Source organism: Acartia tonsa, chromosome 3, assembly GCF_053477335.1.
Source record: "Acartia tonsa isolate MP-2025a chromosome 3, ASM5347733v1, whole genome shotgun sequence".
Lineage (NCBI taxonomy): Eukaryota > Metazoa > Arthropoda > Copepoda > Calanoida > Acartiidae > Acartia > Acartia tonsa.
The window spans coordinates 48,585,531-48,606,756 of NC_137262.1; the positions used below are offsets into that span (position 1 = coordinate 48,585,531).

Consider the following 21,226-nt stretch of genomic DNA (forward strand, 5'->3'; position numbering starts at 1 on the left):
TATTTATTAGATTATTATTCAAATAAGTTCAAATATTCACATGTAAAAAGTTGGTGAATTTAAATCTCTAAGTGTACATTAATAATAAAAAGGGGGACAGTGGATTTTTAAAAAGGGGGCCTTGTGAGGGAGTTGAGGGGGGGGGGCAAGCATATCACATTTTTGAGCTCATAGGACTACAAGTTAAAATATTACAGAAGAGAAGTATTTTCAAAAGAAACTTATAGAAAAGTTGCAAAAAGTAAAAAAAAAAACATTCATTTCCTTGCATAAGATTAATAAAAAAATAACTATAAGACTGTCAAACACACATTATACATACAAATGTCAAATTTTAAAGCTCATTTTTAAAAAAGAAAAAAGTTTAAAGAAAAATGAATTTATCATTGGATTTATTCTTTTGTTTGTTAAAAGCTCCTGTACAGGTCGTTCTAAGTTCAAAAGAAAAGGAAAGAAATGTAAAAGTTTGCTGCTCTACTTGTGCTAGCACAAAAAAAGCAAAGTTGTCTGAATTTTAGAGCAATCTAGCTTTTAAATCTTTCTTCTAATGAACTAAATATTGTTTTTAGTTAAAAAAATACAATGATAAAAAGCAAGAGTTTTTCAGAGAAAGTTTTGTTGTTGTTGTTAATATTGTAATATTTTAGGTTATTTTTATAAAAAATTGAGCAATAAAGAATAAAATATTTAAATGATAATGAAAAAAATATAATATATTAATGCATGATTTTTTGTACCTTTTATATTACCTATAGATGCATAAGTATAAATATTATAAAATAAAATATGTACAATAAAAAATTTAGCGAATAAACTATTTACAAAAGAAAAGTATTTTAGACATAAAAACAAATAAATGTTTTTTTTGTATTAGAATAAATTAGAAGGGGAAAAAGATACTTATGCACCCCTAGATAGGGGTTATAAAGTAGTATTTTAAAGTATAGTAAAGTAAAACAGATAGGGACCTCACAAAAATAGGTAAAGATGTAAAAAGTAAAAAAAATTTAAAAGGAAAATATCTTGTAGACGTTAAAAACAGGTTCCAAGAGAAATTGTGATTCACTTTTTCATCAGATCCCTATCTGTTGTAACAAAGTAGGAGTGCAAACATTCGTTTCTGTGCAAGTGTGGGGTGTTGATAATTATAATAATTAATAACAAATAATTAATTAATTAATAATGCCTTCAATTATTGCACAAACAGCCTGAAAAATCAGCGAGGAAATATAAAACAACATTCACAACCAACAAATCACAAAAGTCTATTTTTTTTCTTGCATTTATTTTCATTGCTTAAAATGCTTATAAGTAATAACCTTTTAAAATACATATAAAAAACTAAAGAAGCTTTTAAAAGCATTTTATTGTTACTTTTGTGATTGGGTTTTAAACAAAACTTTCATAACTAAAATTCGAAAGCAAAATCGTATCTAATGCTGATGATTTAAAGTTGCATTTAAGGCATTTTAATAAGTTTCTGATTATGTTTGCTTTCGATAGTTTCAAATTTTATTACATATTGTTATGCATTGAATTATAGTAAATATACAATAATTATTTTTATTTACATTATTTATCAACCTTAGAGTTAGATCTTTTCATTGGTGGGATTTAAGAATTTTTTTTACATAGTTTATTTGGGATTTCAAGCATTTTATTTTGTTTAATTTTTCAATGATTCTCTAGGGATTTCTCTAAAATTATGTCAGAACCAAGTTATTTTCAACACTTTAAAAATGTATTTATACAATCTAAAACAAAATATCATTTAGATAACAAATATAATTGAAAATGATTTGGTTCTAACATTATTATCGGCTACTTTTTCAACCAAAAGTCAATTTTGTGCTCTTTTGACAAAAGAGCAACAGATTTAACATTTGTTGGTTGTTAATTTGTCATGATTCTGTAATCTATCTTTGGTTAATGCATAATCACGCGTCAGTGAATATTTTATAGAGAGCAGTTCTTTTTTTTCAACAATAAAATTTAATATTATAAAATAATTCATTTTATCCTGTTGCATTTTTAATCACATTTAAATGACATTTTTATCTATATAAAATTAAAATATTTGAGTGCTAATAAACATGGATATATTGTCTTACTTTGTTTGTTTTAATCTATAGGATCTATATGTTCACTGGATGTATTGTTACTACCCTCCTCCATATCGTTGCCACCACCTTCCCCCTCCTTAATCGACTCTGTCGGCTCTGACATATTGGAGGACGATGCTACCTCAAGTGACGGCACTGGGCTAGCCGCAGACACCTCGATTGTCGAAGATGATGTTGTGGGGTGGTCTGAATCAGGGGATGGAGGTGGGGAGGGCACCAGGGATTGATGCAAAGGGCTGGAACATTCTGTTCCCTGCTCCATTTGTAAGATATAAGGAATAACTGATTGAATCTTAATATTTCCAATTATGCCAGAGAAAAATAAATCCTCGATTGTGTTGGGGGAAAGAGAGGAGAGGTTGGACAGCATGAGTAACAGACGGGGAAACCTGGTCCTCGGTTTGTCCTGGCAGGTTATGTGGGCCTCCAGCTGGGATAGGGCAGCTTCTTGCAGACGGGATACTACTTTGCCTTCTGAAATAATATAAAGATTGTTAAAAATAGATTATTATAATAGAATACTATAGATATAAATCATTGAATAACGATAAAAAAATCTCGCCCATTAAAATCTTGTAAACTACAAGGCAGGTTGCATCTAATTTTATTTTTATAATTCTATAAATGGTTTCAGGCTATTTATTAAAAGGATCTTCTCAAATAAATAATATATTAATTAAACCCCCAAGAAAAATTCCAAAATATAAATTAGTGAGGGATAGGGGCGAGGTCCCTGCAACAAAAGATATTATTGAGATAAAAAACGACGGATCAAAAAGAAACATAATAACATTTAATTTGGTCGATATTGAATCTTTTTCATTACTTTTCTACTGATTTTTTTTCAGTAAGATAATTGCAGATCGATTAAGGCAGGTAAATCAATTAATCAATTTATTATGATGCACCAATAAATTCAAGAACTTTGCTTTTCAACATGGACAAAGCAATAGCAAAATACTTTCATACATAGTAATTTGTACACTTAAAACTATTTTGCCAGATTTTTTTTTAATAAATAGTACGGCATAATGGGATTTTTTATTTAGATTAAAATTAAAGAAAATTATAAGATCTTTTTTTTGAAAAGATGATTTTTTCCTATGTTTCTGATTTTTAAGGCATTAGGAAATTATCTTAATGCCATAGGATGGATAAAAAATAAATATTCTTAAAATCAAATTGAAGAACAGGAAAGTGAATAAATCCGAACTATCCTTATATAAAAGGAGGATATGTGACTGTGCCAAGTGAACTCGGTAACCATTGAACCAATATGATCCTATTTTAAACTGTTTCTTCTCAAAGGTTCCCTGAAAGGTTTATACCTATTTTTGGGTAGGGTACTACTACCACAAACCTCCCAAGAATAATCCCATACAAAATATTTTATTTTACTTTATGTTAAAAACCCAGATTGAAAGTGTGACTTTTAGAACTTTTTTCTTGCCACTCTTAAATTTAAAAATACAATATTTTCCGTTTTTAATTTTTAAGAATATAATTATGTTTCCCTGAATGTAATGGCAGTGTTGTTATGTAACTGGAATGTAGCCATGTAACTAGGAGATTCAACTATCAAATATATACACAGTTTTAGTATCTTAACATTTTTATTCAGGTTTGGTATAATTGTTATTCTAGTAGCAGCTATTTTTCTGTATTATCGAATTGTTCTATTGATTTAAAACTTTAAATGACAGTTTTAAAAAATCTGTTGGTGCTTTTTAAAATATATAACTCCCAATGACATTCAATGGAGTTTAAGTATAATTTTTAAATAAATTCTAATTAATTACAAGGACAGAAAAATAACAAAATGAGGAGAAGAAAGTCAATTGAGAAATATTCCAATGATTTATTGCAGATATTTTATGTCCTAAATAATCAACTAGAAATAGGCAGATAATGTTTATATTGGAATTATTAGGTACACGGTCATATATTTTAATAAACAAATTTTAAAAAGTGAATTTATCAGCTGATATTAAAGGTACAAAGATCTTGATCCATTACCAAATGAGTATCTACTTCTTGTTTGTTTCTTTTTCTATCTTTTTTTTTAATGAAAACACTCCCTGTTCTTTTGCATCGTTTGTGGTTGCCTAAACCAAGAAGAAGATAAAAAAAACTCTATTGCTATTTTTAGCCTTTAGGGCTTCAAATAATTACACTTTTCTGGGTGCACATTTGGTACACTTAAAAAACCACAAAAAAAGGAAAGAAAAATTAAGTGAAAAATAGAAGTGATGTGATTGTAGGTATGATACTAAAGATCTTTAAACGGCTGAAACTTGTGTTGTTCATGGTAAGCTTTACAATGGTCATGGGTGGTGTAAATATTCTCATCTGAGTAGAAATAGAAGGGAAAGGTTTGATTTATTGTTTCTTGAAACATGTAGGCTTTAGAGTTTTTAGGAATGCTTAAATTTTTATAGATTTTGGTAGATTAAAGAACAACAATATGGTAAAATTCTGTTGAAATGCAAGAACATTTAAAACTTGAAAAAGCATATATTACATAACAACTATCCTGTAGTAAGATTTTAAGGCGTGTTTTTATTTTGGGGAAATTTTTATCCTTTAGTCAAGGTTGATAGGAAAAAAATGTTAGGTTGCTTTTAACAAGGATATAACATTGCAAAACCAAGAAATTTTTTTTCATTTAAACAACTAGATGCTGCGCCCCTTACATTTATTAGCCCTGTTTAAAATGGTGTAAGGAAAGGGTAGAACTTTAACAACATTAAGACTTAATTTTTTTAAAAATGTCTAAAACCATCTTTTTAAAAATAATTTAAATTGTGTATATCAACATAATAGCATATTATAAACAAATATTGAGTGATATTATGGGATGAAAAAATATATGCTTGCTGTTATTATTATAGCTAATTTGCCTGAAATTTACATAGGTCTCATATCCAACATTAGGCATTAGTATTTTTTCAACTTAAATTTTTTATTTGAAGATACTTAAAACTTAAAAGTTGATATAAACATTGCTGATAAAAATAGCAAAAATTTAGAAAATTGGTAAAGCAATTTACATCGAAATTGCAATAGTATAATTATAAATTTTTGAGAGTAGTAATCTAAAATTTTTACACCATAAACCCTTTCATCCAAAGTGTTGACTATAGATTTTTAAGGATAAAGGAATATTTAAATTGATTGGCTGGTTTAAAGTTCTAATTTATTGATTTTGGTAAGTTTCGTCTAAGTCTTTTCAGGTTTTAGGCTACTAATTGGGGCAAAGCAGGCATTAGATTTTATGTAACGTTTAAACTGACTCCATACAAATATCAAATTAGATCCCGAAAATATTTTTTTTTTATTCATTTACATATCTTTACACCCGGTAAAACAATACTTGAATAATTACAGTGTACGGCAGTAAAATTTGGCAGTGGGCACACTTTACATTTTAAATAGACCAGCTACCTTATAATTTACTTTGTCAGTAAGTTCGTCATAGCTACTAAGGTATTGATCTTTCAGGAGGGTGTTTAATGATAGAGTTAAAGTAATTTGAAATCAAATGTAATAAAAAAAATCGGGTATTGTAGGTTTCGTGACATCGCCTCTTAAGGAGCGTTTCATCGTATTTTTACAGTAGCTTTTGATAGGTTATTTTAGGTTTTTGTTAGGTTAGGTAAATGTTAATAATTGCACCGCAGGTTTTGGCAATTGGCCCAGCAGGGTTAGAGTCCCCCGCAGAGGCTAGAAATAGGAGAAAAGCTTCTGTGAAAATACGACGGAACGCCCCTTTATTTTATCAAATGTTTGCAAATTAAGAATATTTTTTTGTCAGTTTTAAATGTTTGGTGGTTGTGGATTTTTGCATCCTTGTTTTTATCTAAAAAGAATACTAGTAGTAAAAAGTGTAATTATTTGCAACTGGTAAAAATTGCTAAATGGCCATGAAGATAAAAACCAATATTCTTTCACTTTATAGATCTTTCATAAAAAGGATGTAAAACGAAGGTATTTTAAGGATTTTTTTATCATTATAATGATTTGCACTTCACTTTTTTTTTGTCCTGGTTTTTTTTTTAAATTGTTAATTACCAAAATATTTAACATTACTTACTAATCTGACAAATCAGTAATTAGTAAAAAAAATCATTAAATGACGTAAAAAGAAAAGCTGTTTCTATTTCTTAATCTATTACGAAATTCGTATCCACGATTTATCATACAAAAATAGAAAATGTCTCAACAAATTTTGAAAAAATCTTCGAAAACATTAGACAAAGCGGGTCATGTGAAGGAAACGAAGTTGCGGGTTTCGTCGTATTTTCACAGTAGCTTTTAAAAGGTTATTTTAGTTTAAGTTAAGTTAGGTTAGGTGATTGCCCCCCAGGGTTAAGCAATTGGCCCCTCACGGTTAGAGGCCCCTGCAGGAACTAGAAATAGGAGAAAAGCTACTCTGAAAATATGACGAAACCTGCAACTTCGTTTCCTTTACAGGACCTGACAAAACTTTAAACATAAGAACAATTCGTTTGGCTACAGACAAGCAAAATTATAATTTGTTATAGGGGCTTCTAGAGTTTTAAAACAAAGCAAATCGTAAATCTTACCTTCAGAGAATAGAACCACTGCCTTGAGATACCCCAACTCCGTACTCTCCAGCTCCAGCTTGTCCACAGTCCTCACAAACTGATGAATCTTGCACACAGTCTCCGCAACCTCCTTCACATTCAGGCCTGTCTGTCCGTCCTGCTGACCGCCTCCGGCTATCCTGGCTTGCTGGTGGGACACCACAAGGCTCAGAAGCGAGGGGATGGACACTTGGTCGGCTATCTGCGCCAGACCAAGGACGAATAAGGGGGCCCAGGCACGACGCACCAATTCAACCTTAAAATTTAAAAAGAATTTTTATCTTTTTTGAACATTTTACTTTAAAAATGGAAAAATCCTTTTCAAATTCATTTAGCAAATCTACAGTAATATGTAGTAAATGTATTGCAACATTAAACTGAGATGGAATATCTAATTTCTAGAACTTAATTATTTTGTTAGTATCAGCCAATAAACAAATAATAGGTATTAGACAACAGAAAACTTTACAGAAGTTTTTAATATAACAATGTATTAAAAATTTAAGTCTTTTGAAATAAAAATCCTCCAAAAATAAAAAAAAACATTACCTGAACGGGGAGATTAAGAAGGCTGAAAGATTGAATGGATTTTGTCCAGTGTAGAGTTTTAAACAATAATCTGGATGCTGTCTCACAGACAAAATGAATGCTGGGAGTTGTTACCACAGGAGTAGGGATTGTCAACCTGAAGAAATATAGTTTTAGGATACAAGACATTATGTGAGTTTAGTCATATCTATCTATAATAGGGCTAGGACGGATATCCGGACATTTTTAAAATCCGGCCAGCTACCGGATGTTAAAACTATCCGGATACCGGATATTCGGCTGATTTTTAAAGCCAGATATCCGGTTATCCGGTCAGATATCCGGTAATTTTCCAGATATCCAGATATCCGACCCAACCCTAATCTATATATCTCAATGGCAAACTTATTAATCAATACATGCAAAACATGAAAAGCAACTTATAGTGCGTGATAAAAAATGACGTCATAAAATACAAATGATACTAAATGGCACTATAACATAAAATTTTTATTAAAGAGGAATAGGACAATGACGTTTATATTATATTAATCTACTCTAATCTCAAGTTCCTGAAATAGTTATGAGAAGTGAAAGGCAGTAAGGGCATGTACCTGAACTTTAGTTGTGCTTCATCCAATAGCGGACGGTCACACAGCACGGAGTTTATTTCATCTTCATTGTCGGAGCATGTCTCTTCAAGGCTTCTGATTCTAAAACAAGGATAATTATGTATATAAGCAGCGAAGCATTAGAGTAGTTTCACAGTTCATCATTCCCATCAAAGAAGAAAATGTCCTATTTTTTACATTAACACATTTATGAACTATTACAAAATCTGGAATTGTCTACCTTGACATAAGATCTTCCATTGTCTTGCTAAGCATGCTGACAGCTGAGGGAGAAGGTTGACCGGCGGCGGCTGGCGGCTGCTGAAGGCCTGTATAGATAGATAGATATAATAATATCAGTGTGAAAGAAAAGTTTTATAGATAGATAGATAGATTGATACACAATAGATAGATAGATACACAATAGATTAATGGATACACAATAGATTAATGGATACACAATAGATTAATAGATACACAATAGATTAATGGATACACAATAGATTAATAGATACACAATAGATTAATGGATACACAATAGATTAATAGATACACAATAGATTAATAGATACACAATAGATAGATAATATACCTGGGGGACTATGCATATCAACACCAAGTTGTTGTTGTTGGGACAGATGTGAAGCTCCTAGATGAACTATATTCGCCTCTGATGTTGGTCTCCCATTTGAACTGTTTGTTTCATTGTGTCCTTGAAAAAAGATACATTGATAGATAGATATTAGGTTTATTAAATTAATAGATAGATACCAAGGACGAATTAGCTAATAAACAATAGCGAAGCCAATTTTCAAATTTCTACCTGATACTCTAACTGACGGGGGAACAAATGATTTTCTTGGAATAAGTGAAGGAGAATCATACAACTGTTCTGTCTTGATGCCCAGCTTGTTCAGATCTGTGCTGTCTCGCTTGCTGTTGTTAAGGAGGCTAGCCCTGCGGGCCTCGTTGGCAGCTGCCACGCGGGGAGAGTCTGACCGCATACCCATAGCCAGACACTTCTGCAGCCGGCAATACTGACATCTTAATATGAAAAAAATTATATAAAAAAATAATAATAGATAAATATCACATCGTATTATATATAGACAGCTTTCCGAGGATAGTAAAATGAAATTTTTAAAAAGAATTATTCTAGTTTTGTTGGCCCTAGTCAATTCTATTTTATTATTCGTGGAAAATTTCCGAATTTTAATACGATAATTGAATTTAAGTATGGCTCAGAAACGGTTCTTATCTAGCGGATATTGATCTAAATCCATACTGAAAAAGATCTATTACTTTTAAACTTATTTTATCTTAAAAATGGCTGCGACCATAAGATAATGTCTTGTACCTGTTTCTAGCATGTTTAGTGACTTCACAGTCCTTATTCTGCTTGCAAGCATATCCCAATTGTTTGCGGATACTTCGTTTGAAAAATCCTTTGCAGCCCTCACAGCTCACAGCTCCGTAGTGACGACCTAAAATTGGATATGATAGAATTGAGCATGTGATTTAAAAACTTTGCATATTATTTTCTGAGACAACAAAAATATAAAAAAGTATGACATTAGCTTAACAAAAATAACCTTTTGTTTTGAAGTAAATAACATAATGTAATTTAATGATTATAAGGTCAACTACTAAAATTCAATTAAAAACATGCATTGTTGTTTAAAAGAGTACAAATTTAATGACTTAATAATGATTTAAGTTTTCTAAATGAATTGTGAAAAACCACAAGAATATGTTAAATCAAATGTGATTACTGATTTAACATTGTTAAAATCTGTCGACATAAGTTGATTATTCCATCTATTATAGCAATATTTTTTTTCAGTTTTATATTTATAAGATTAATTGAAAAAGCGTATAGTGTCCAATAAAAAATGACGTCATACAATACAATTAACCAATGATAGACCAGTATACAACTTACCATTGATCAATTTCAATTTAAACTGGCCTATCTACGGTCATTTGTATTGTATGACGTCATTATGTATTGGAAACTATACGCTGTTTCGATTAATTAAAAAATACACAGTTTGCAGGGCTTTTTTGCCAGTTTTATACCATGTCAATTAGCTCATATTGTAAAGAAATTATTCATTTAAGGGCGATTTCTCACATTAGGATCCTTAGATGATCTTTTAAAAATCGGCAAAGTGATATAAATCTGTGAACTGTAAATTTTATGATTTGGTTGTAATATTATTATTAAATAAGTTTTGACCACTTGATAACCTTGATTATATAATTCTTATAGATCAAAGTTGAATCAGGAATAAAATGATTTCTAGATAAGTTAAAAATAGAATTATTAAATTTCAGTTTTGGGCTATTTTTCACATCAAAACATTGGGAAGATTATGAAATAATTGCAACCTTTTTATAATTCATTGAAATCCATTAAAAAGCCAAAACATCATTTAAAATATTTGATATATTAGTACAATTTTATGACAATCTATCTATCTTTAAATTCGTGGGCTTACATAATTCTTATTAATTTGTTCAGTGTAAGGTAATAACAGCAAATTACATGCTTCTGATCACAACAATTATTAACAACAGCGTAGCTTATATACATTGAAAGATTATTTGTATGACCGTCTTTTTATAGGAATATCTATTAGGGTTGGGCCGGATATCCGGTTTGGCTTGATATCCGGCCATTATAATATCCGACCGGATACTGGACATTGAAACTATCCGAATGCCGGATATATGACTGATTTATAATGCCGGATATCCGGTTCTCTGGCCGGATATTCGGTCATTTGCCGGATATCGGGCCATTTTCAATATCCGACATTATAAATCGACCGGATATCGGGTATCCGGCCAAAAAAGTATCCGGCCAAACCCTAATGTCTATAAAGAATGTCTGGTGAGTGCAATGTCAAATTTCTAGAAAAGTTTTTACAACCTCAGTTTTTTAAGCTTTATGTATAATATCAAAAAAGACTATCTTAATAATGTTTTTGGTTTGGTGTAGCTGCGCTACATACGGACATGTTTATTAATTGTTCTTGTTAAATGATTATTACATAGTTGAATTAGTAAGGGCAAGATTATGATTGGTGGTTAATAGTATAGTACGGATCAGGGAGATAAAGGGATAAGACAATGGCCGATAAATAGAGGTAATCCACATTGATGATACACAAAATTACCTCTCTCTAGATTACAATTAGTTGTTGAAACAATTGGACATTCAACTAAATAAACAATCAAAATTCAATAAAAGTCCCCAAAGTTGTTAGGCAAACGAATAAGAAAACGATATAATAAAACTTTAGGGACTTGTGTAATGAACAGCCCATTGTATTGTACTATGATATTATTCAACTTTTGAACCATTGAAATAACGTAATTGATAATTGTGTGTATGTGTTTGTGTGTGGGTGTGTGTGTGTGTGTGTGTGTGTGTGTGTGTGTGTGTATGAATTGCTAGGTCACTATACTTAGGATAACTTCTTGAAGACATAGAGTAATTTATATAAGGAGCTATGAAATAATAAAGATAGTAAGTTTTCTGTATTATATGAGAGAAAATTATTAAAAGTCTTTTTAAAATATGTATGATATTCATTTATTTTTTTGTTATTAACATAAATATTATTTCTTAAGCCCCTCATAATGGAATTCTTATAAATGGTTATTAAAAAAATAAAAGTTTAAAAGATTTTTTTCTGGTACACTTTCCCTACGTACAAATAAGTATAACCATTCTACAAACAACAACTCTATGATGAGATCACAACAGCAATAAATGTTGTTGACAGATGTGATGATGTTGGTGGTGGTTGATGTTGTGGCTGATGACTTTACATTTCTATCCCACCACCACAGCAGCGCCGTGCCTTCACTTCTGCAAAGCATCACAACCACACATTGTATCAAAATCGCAAAAATACACAAAGCAAATAAATCAATGGGATTAGAAAAAGTTAGAGGAAGTTTAATTTACACTTGATATTTTGAAAATGTGCGGAACTGAATGCACGCCGTCATAGTAACATTAAGCAACAACCATCATTCAACTTCATATTCATTATTTCAAAATTTAATTTAGCCCTTATCTTTCATTTTGCAGTGAAGCAACCCTTTCAACCCTCGACTGTAAATGTATTTGTGAAAAAATATTTCAAATTCGGTTGATATATAAGTAGGACTAGAAGTGTTAGAGAAGCCAAAAGGTAGGAAAAAAACAAAGTTTGGGTCGAAGGAGGCAGGTTTGTAGCTATAAATGATCATATTTGACCTAGGAAATTTTTGTTAGTTTGTATGCTTAGGTGTAATACTATGCTCTGTTTTCCCATTAATTTTCATATAAAACTTTTCTATTTTCCCCCTACAATATACAGTGCTCATTTTTGTCCCTGACAGTTATATGTTAAAATAATCATTGTTTATACATGAGTTTTATCAAAAAGATTGCCATTAAACAACATTTGCCTACACTTTATCCACCCTTATCTAAACTAAATGTGCTTTTTAAAAGTCAAATAAATGCACAGCACATGGAGTTTGGATGCAAAAGTGAATAAGAATATGAAGATACATGTGATTTAAAGAGACAGTCAACGATGTAAGAAATTTTTTAGTCAATAACTGTATTGAAAAAATTCAAATAAAACCTTTAAAACACAAAAATTTTTGACATTTTTTATCAAATCTAATAAGTTTTCTGGCATCAGAACAAAATTGAATATCAAATTCATCCTCTCAATGAGTTAATCTTTACTATAAAAGCTAAACTATATTCTTTTAATTTTGAACTATTACTAAAAACCCAATTACAATCTTACTTTAAAAAGTCGTTTGAAAGCAGAAATAAATAAACAAACTTTCATCCATACTATTATTTCAAATAAAAATTCATTAAAGTTATCTTGGAATTCTTATGAAGTTCCTTTTAAATGCTAGGTGTTAAACCTAGGGCGGGAATACTTTTGGCTTGGATTTAGAGCTATTTGTAATAGCATGGCACAAAATTTGAATTTAGGAAGATTTATACAGTAATTGTAATATAACTATCTTGCAGTTATCTAAACTAAAAGTCAAGTTAGAAGGAGTATTAAGACCTAGCTAGACTGTTAGATATTATTTTTTATTATTTTAAAATCACTTATAGTACATTTAGACTTTGATGGATTTTGAACCAGTTTACTGTACTGGGTGCATAGATCTGTTTACCTCTCACTACACCCATAAACTACAATTTTTCATAAATCAAACTATGCACATTGCTTTCTATATGGATTAGATTCCTTCATTTATATTAATGATATTAATCTTTCCTGTATTATTTTAGTACAGATCTCGAACATTTTAGATATTTAAAAAAGATAATTTAAATCCCAAAAAAGATATGAATGCCATATATGTTTATACTATGCCTATCTATATATAAATAGGTTTAGTGTCTTAACTTGATTGATCAGTCTATATATTCTATCTCTAATGTTTGTTGGCTATGGTTGTTTATATCCTTGTTGATATTATGTTAAAGAACTATTTATCATTGCATTATCCCCACCTAAAGGTGTCGACTTATCATATCTTTGTGCTATTAATCTGTGACATAGACAAATATTTAGTGTAGTTCTTTATCATGGTATTATATACAGCTTTCCGCGGATATTAAGATAAAAGAGTATACGGTTAAAACCCGTTTTACTAGCTGCGAGGAGTGGAAGGCCCGAGCTAACAAAACAGGTATAAATTTTACGTTTTTTATTTTAATATTCGTGGAAAGATGTCTGTAATACTATGCAATACATGATTTTTCAGTATATTCTAATACAGCGGATATTAATCGGTTTCAAAGCCATGCTGGAAAACAAAATATAGATTAAAATTCAAGTGGATATAAAAAAATATATACGTTAATTTTTGTTAAACCATCAATTTATAATCAGATACTTTGGCAATTATTATCCTAATTCTTAGAGACGACCAGCCCTTTTACTGCAAATCTTTTGTCTAATAGTCCAAGCCATCAAGCGCAGAAAGAGAGTGAACATAATCATATGACCGTAAAATAAAATCTTTCAATATATAACATCATTTGTTTTTCCATATACTGGACCCTATACCTGCTTTTAAGGGAGGAAATTTTGAAAGGCTTTTGATAATGTTGAATAGGATTTATGTATCAACATTAAAAATCTGTTCAATCAAAATTTTATTCTCTACAGCATAAAAAGGGATCTTTTTATGTTCTAGGTAAAAAAAAACTAAAAAAAACTTTTTGTGTTATTTATTGTAATGTAATTAATAAAATGCTAGAAGAATATCGTTATGTCGATAATTTGTCAGCAATGACAATTGTTATTTGATTTAATAAATAATGTTTTTAAAAAAAGTCTTTATGGATGATATGTCATCAATGACCACCTTTATTTTACACCATATAGTCGACAAAAGCTATTGAAATTGCATGTCGATAGTATTTTTTCAATGTGGTAAAAAATCTTAATTAACCCCTCTTTGCCTCCCCCCACTCACAAAAAAATAATCCAGCAAAAAGTATTTCTATCTATCTATGTCTTGAAGCTTCTTAAAATAGCTCTTACATTTAAAAGTGACCCCTCTCTTGAGTCATTCTCCTAAGTGTTAAGTCCCACCTTCATTTCATTTCATACCAAATTTAGACAGATGGGCGGATTTTTTTGATAATTATAATTTTTAATCTTCCACTCCTATTGAAAAATTATTTTTATCAGAAGTAAAAGAAAACTTTATCAAATGTCAAGTTACAATTTTTTTTGCTTTATGACAATTTTGTCCGTTGATTTTTTGTAACTTAAACAAATTCAAAGAAATTTCATAGTAGCTGAGAAATAAAAATCCATATTTTTCTGAAAGATGACAGACAGACAAACCAACAAGTAAGACTTATAGTTTTGCTCATAAAAAAGGGTAGAAAAAGCTTAATTTCCATTCAAATTGTTAAATTTTCGCCCATCTTAGCTTCTGATTTAAAGATATATTCTACTATATCATCCAGAATGAGTTGACATTTTTCTTATTTTTAGTTAGATAAAATGTTTAAACCATGATAGAACTAAATCAGGAATATAGGTATAGCAATTATTATGGTTTAATTACCACCTAATATATTCCTTTTTGCGGTGCCAAAATTTCTTTTTAATTGCTTGATCGATATATAGTCAGGTCCTTATATCCCTGGGTATGGATGATAATGTATAAATATGAAGTGTACCTATGTATAGTCAGGTCCCTATATCCCTGGGTATGGATGATAATGTATAAATATGAAGTGTACCTATGTATAGTCAGGTCCTTATATCCCTGGGTATGGATGATAATGTATAAATATGAAGTGTACCTATGTATAGTCAGGTCCCTATATCCCTGGGTATGGATGACAAAGTATAAAAGTGAAGTGTACCTATGTATAGTCAGGTCCCTATATCCCTGGGTATGGATGACAATGTATAAAAGTGAAGTGTACCTATGTATAGTCAGGTCCCTATATCCCTGGGTATGGATGACAAAGTATAAAAGTGAAGTGTACCTATGTATAGTCAGGTCCCTATATCCCTGGGTATGGATGATAATGTATAAAAGTGAAGTGTACCTATGTATAGTCAGGTCCCTATATCCCTGGGTATGGATGACAATGTATAAAAGTGAAGTGTACCTATGTTGAGTCAGGTCGTGGTCGTTCAAGAACCTCTTAACATTCTTAGGGTTTGTGTGTGTGTGTGTGTGTGTGTGTGTGCGCGTATGTTTGTGTGTTATGTTCAGTGATTAGGACAAATTTTCTGGAACATTTAAACAAAACACCATCGTATTACAGTCAATTTTCCACGAATATTTGAATAAAATTAAATATTAAACATAAATCAATACCAGTTTTATTAGCTGGGGCCTTCAGCCTCCATGTGCTAACAAATGTGGTTTTAATCATTCATTAATTTTAAATCCGCAGAAAGCTGCCCATAATTCGATCCGATAAATAACTATTAATAATCTCAAGTTAAAATAATTTTTAAATCTGCCAATTTTAACAGTTTTTTTGCCTTTCTTGTTCCACAAATTAATATCTAGAATACTGTGCTGTGTAGCTGATTATGTGTAGGTTTCAATATGTTGAAAGGTTTTTAGACTTTAATGCAGCTGGGTCATTCCCCCTCCCCCTCCTCAACCACCCCACTCCTCTTTAATCTTTCCTTTGAATTTTTGAAGCATTTGAAAACATATTCTTAATTTTGAACGTTTTTCTGTACCTTAAAAATTATTATGGAGCTAGCTTGGAGAATTTTAGGTTTTTATCCCAATATTTGTGGATTTTTTCATTCTTGTTCTTTTTTTTAACACACAAACAAATTATCTTCTAACAATAATAAAAAAATGTTGTATTTTGTTGTTATCAGAAAAGCATATGTCATGTCGGTTCTAAGGTATGTAAAATGTATGCTGACAAAACAACCCCCATATGCTTTAATAATTTTCAGGGAAGTGCAATGTTCCTTGCAGGTTTTAGGCTATTATAAAGGGATTGGGAGGATGATTAAAAATTCCCAGTAAAAAAATCACAAAACTTTTTTTCCTTTTAAAATAGGAAAATATTTTATTTTCTTTTAATAAAACTTTTTAAAAATAGGTAAATTCTTAAAAGAGATGATTTTAAAAGGAAAGATGGCCTAATCTACCGACTTTGAAGCTAAATTTTGGTGCCTAAACTGACATTATAATTGGTTCTTAACAAAATAACTTTCCTAATATGGCCACTAAAATGCTTTGCTGTATGAAAAAAAAATACTTTTTTATTAGAATTATGCAATATTTCAATTTTTCTACCAATTTTCAAATGTTAATTTACACAATTATGCATTCTTTAAGAATGTGTGCTGTTATCATATCAACATAAGGCTGTATTCATAAAGTGAATAATGATTGCCAAATAAAAAAATTGAAATGGTAAGTCAACAAAAATTAATATACTTTCTGATTTAAATTGTTACTTACTAGTAATATGACCGTGTTATGACATATAATTGCGCTGACATGAACTTTTTTAAACAGCAACAAATTCTTGACACTTAAATATCTTATTTATGGTGTGAAATCATTTCTGCATATTGTTACATCCGCTCAGTGTTTCGTCAGAATAGCAAATAAAGTGAAAGTGTTTAAAGAATGGATATAGTATATACGTGGATATGATGACGGGAGATATTTGTTGTTAATTTACCTTGCTAATAGGGACCCCATTTATTGGTCAGTCTGTTCATCCAGTAAGAAGGAAAGGAAATGGGGTAAAGGGGGTAGATAAGTGTATTTTCTGTAGCCAGCTGCGAGCATCACTTTATCAAAGTACTTGAAAATCTTGTGCAACATCCAAGTAATAATATATCGATTGTTTAAATGAAGTAATAGTTGAGGGTATAGTTTGTGCTGTTAACATAATTTGCGGTTCTAATAAATTGATTGTTAATAAATGTACGGGAGTGATTGTACACTAGCATTTATAACCCAATACACATTATATTACACATATGTCATGGAAATTTAAGTTTAAGGAAAATAAATATTTTTAAACGCGGTATGTTAAAATAAAAAACAAGGTTATTATGTCGATAACAAGCGCATCGCCTATTTGATAGTCATTTATAGCATCGTATTATAAACTGCTTTCCAAGTATATAAAATTGAACAAATCTGGTTTTAAGATCATGATTTTTATTTTAATATTCGTAGAAAACTGGATATAATACGATATCATACGTGATTTTTTAGTATGGCTTAGAACCGGTTCTAATCCATTCTGGAAAAAAAAATTCAAAATTCTACCTGAAGCTCTGTCTCCACACACAACACAAATCTCGACACTTGTGTAGCTTGGCGGGCGATAGCCCTGCGGGGATCGCGGCGGCGATGGTCGCATTGTGTCGGGTGAAGCTGGGGGCGGGGACCAACCAGTTTCGCTGCCTTTGGATAAATTCAACACGCCCGATTCATCTTCAAGTTTAAAGGCGGGTTTTATACAAACTTCGGGTTTCATCTCCAAACCGGAGGATTTGTTGTCGCCATTTCCGGCGCATAGTGCCGCCGTCGGGCGGACGGACAGGCTGATCTGTGTTCTGGGCAGGCTGTTCAGCAGGGCCAGGTCGCTGGAGGTCGGCGGGCGGATGCTCATTGAGATCTCGGGACGTTGCAGTCTTTTCAAATTTTCTTGCCAATTTCTGAAAATAAAATACGCTATATTGAATAATCAATTGCCATTTTTTTTCTAATTTTAAAAAGTAATAAAATATAAAGTATATATTCAATTATGACGTAATGAAATGTTGAAAAATGTTCCCAGCTTGAAAGTTTCATTGCATTTGCAAAAAAGTATTTATAGCCTATGGGGCATAAGCAAGAAGAGGGTGTAGCATTAAAAAAAAATTTTATAAAACTAGAAAAAATATTTGATTAATTGTTTATATCGACTAAATTCTCTCTAATAAAATTGTTCAAAACTGACATATTGTTTGCAAGCTAAATAGTTTATTTTGGTGATTTTAAAGTTGAAATTATGTCCAAAATTTTTTAAATCTTTATCAACATTTTAACGCTTTTCTAATAGTAACTTTAGCTTTGAGTTCAATTTATATATTTAATACTTATCTGTGTGCTATGAGCATGAGAATTAATTAAAGTTATTTTTGTGGTTGTTATGATGTTATGTATTTGTGTTGCCGTGAAATAATTATTTTTAAGGATAGTCATGGCTGTATAGGTGCACTTGTAGCCCGAATTAAGGGATAGGTATGTAAAGAAAAAAAAACAATTGGTTGTATGTTATCATAGAATTATTAAATTTTTTCAATACCTTATTCATGAATTTTTAACCTTATTGACTAATTTTTCTTCTATTATATTCGGTAGTATGCTTTTTTGTCTGTAGTTTAAAAATTTGAATCTACTGAACTGATAGATTTTTCCATTTTAGGGAAGCTTTATAGGTGTACATAACGTTTATTTGATTTCTCAAGCCAATTGGACTTTCTTAACCATGCCCAGACATATAGTCTTAGAGACCGGAAGAAAGACTGACAAACCGACTTAATACTAAAAATAAATCTCTTTTTGTTCAATATACTTTTATCTTCACCCCTGATGATATAAATAGTATGTAATTTTTGTGCAATAAATTTTTACGTTTTGTCTCCCGCATTTTTTTATTTTAGTATCCTTTCCCTAGGGCTATAATGTTGCAATTGTTATATGTTTTGGGATGCAGTGATAATCATGATTATTTTCTAAAAGGTGGCAAATAAAAAGCCCTAACAGCGAAATTAAGTAAATGGAGGAACAACATGTATCCTAAATACATATTTGATCGTCTGTTTTTCTTTATACAGAAAAGTTAAAAGTGTCTTTTTTTTCATGGGACAAGTGCAAATAATTCTGAAAGCTTTTGATTTTTTTATCTATTAAAGACCAACAAAGCTTTTGAAACAAACTTATTTTGAAAATTTAAAAGGTTTAGTTGTTTGCGATATCTCAATGAACAGACAAAAAAAAAGCTTCCTACTTTACATAAGGATTTTTTGACAATAATCCATTAAACTATTTCTTTGCATCCTTTAAGTAAAAACTACTATAAGTACTTAGTGTATGTAAAAGCGTATATAAAATGTAGAAAAAGCTATTAGCAAGGATGATAGTTTCAACATTTATTTACGGCAACAATTTTACTTTTTTTGCCATGGTCATTCGCCAGCCTAGAGAAAGCACAGCACAGCATAGCACAGCCTGTTGATATCAAAAGAGGAAGGCCTTAGGGCAGGCAGGGGGGGAAGTACTGTGGATGACATTAGAAAGGGGAAAGAAAGCAGGTGATTACGTAGGCATTTGCATGGATGACTGAAAAAAAAAGGTTTCTTCTTACAACTATTACCATTAACAGCGCGAAATTTGCCCTTTCCCCTTTGTTAAAAAAAAGTCTACCTCCCCTGAAAATGCAATTTGCCTATTACACAATAACCAGAAAAAAGAGGGGAGGGGGGGGGGGGGTTACTGAGAGTTTGCACCCAAATTACTAGACCTCTCCCCCACCTTCCCTTGCCCCCTAGAGGCGACACACTGTGTGTTGTACACTCAAAAGTTTGCAGTGTGCAATGGAAAAATCGCAATGTTGTGTTGTGTACGGTGTTCACAAAATTACGCGGATTCATTTTTATCATTAACTATTTTTTATGTATTCCATTTTGAGCTTTAAATGTTTTTAGATTTAACTTACTTATTACACCTAATTGAAACTTTATGTTTAATAAAAGGTTTATCTTTAAAGGTTTTTTGCGAAAACGAAAGAGCACCATGTTTCGCAAGAAGAAAAACTTTTTAAAGGGTATGGAGATTTTTTTAGTTTATAGGATAACACCAAGATGGATGGGTGGAGCTAAATGGAGGTGTTTATTAAGGAAGAAAGGAGCTAGCATGGAGAATGGTTAGGCCTTGGGAAGAAGAAGTAGTAGTAAAGAGGGGAAAGCAGGCTTTTAGGCCTAGTATCTTTTGACATTTTGCTTTTACATGACCAAGGATAAGGAAGGATATCTTTAAAAAAATTGTTTCATCATTATCAGGACTGAAAAGATTTATAAGCTCATATTACATATTCAAATGTAGTTTAAACCATATGTCCCAAAGTATTAATGTAATTTTTGTTCTGCTTATCACTGAATTGATTGAGTTTTAATTTTAAGGAAGTATTACATTGGTTCTGGGATGGTTCTAGGATATTTTCTGTTCTTCCCTATACAGAAGGTTAACAATTGAATCAAGAAATGAGGCCCCAAAAAGTTTCTTTTCCGTTGCTCGTCAGAATACATTTTCACCCTGAATAGTTTGAATTTGAATGGGCCAGGCATGATTAAAATAAAATTAATCTACTCCTTTGTAATGTAACGCAATAACCAATCCTACAAAAATTTCTATTCAAAATTTCTCAATGAAATTTGTACGTAGTTTAATAACAAGCAATTATTTCTTCAGCAGATGTTTTATGTGGTAATAAGTGTCCCTATTCAAAACATTATGAAATTTAAGCAACAATACTTTTTGTTAGAATATGTGTTTTAGGACAGGAATTAAGTAAACAAAAAGCTGTTAATTACACCAGTCCCCAAAGTTTTATAATAACTTTTTCTTATTCATTGGCTTAACAACTTTGGGGACTTTTATTGAATTTTGATTGCTTGGTTCATTAAGTTGAGTATCCAAACATTTCAACTACTAATTGTAATCTACAGATGGGGTAATTTTGTGTATATTTATAAATTTATAGTCTTATCCCTTTAGATCCCTGGTTTTAGGAAGTTTTTTT

General features: G+C 30.9%; 1 protein-coding gene across 1 annotated transcript in view; it reads right to left on the reverse strand.

Annotated features, from left to right (window-relative positions):
* Nucleotides 1-248: 248 nt before the first annotated feature.
* LOC145314468 (orphan steroid hormone receptor 2-like) overlaps nt 249-21,226 on the reverse strand; it is a 30,493-nt gene continuing 9,515 nt past the window's right edge. Inside the window, exons 2-10 of the mRNA XM_080154375.1 lie at nt 17,707-18,098; nt 9,227-9,353; nt 8,693-8,913; nt 8,462-8,581; nt 8,111-8,198; nt 7,873-7,971; nt 7,280-7,415; nt 6,710-6,986; nt 249-2,597 (exon numbers count right to left, since the gene is read on the reverse strand). Of these exons, the coding sequence (XP_080010501.1) occupies nt 2,122-2,597; nt 6,710-6,986; nt 7,280-7,415; nt 7,873-7,971; nt 8,111-8,198; nt 8,462-8,581; nt 8,693-8,913; nt 9,227-9,353; nt 17,707-18,098 (1,936 nt within the window). The 3' untranslated portion in view covers nt 249-2,121. The remainder of the gene's footprint in view (nt 2,598-6,709; nt 6,987-7,279; nt 7,416-7,872; nt 7,972-8,110; nt 8,199-8,461; nt 8,582-8,692; nt 8,914-9,226; nt 9,354-17,706; nt 18,099-21,226) is intronic.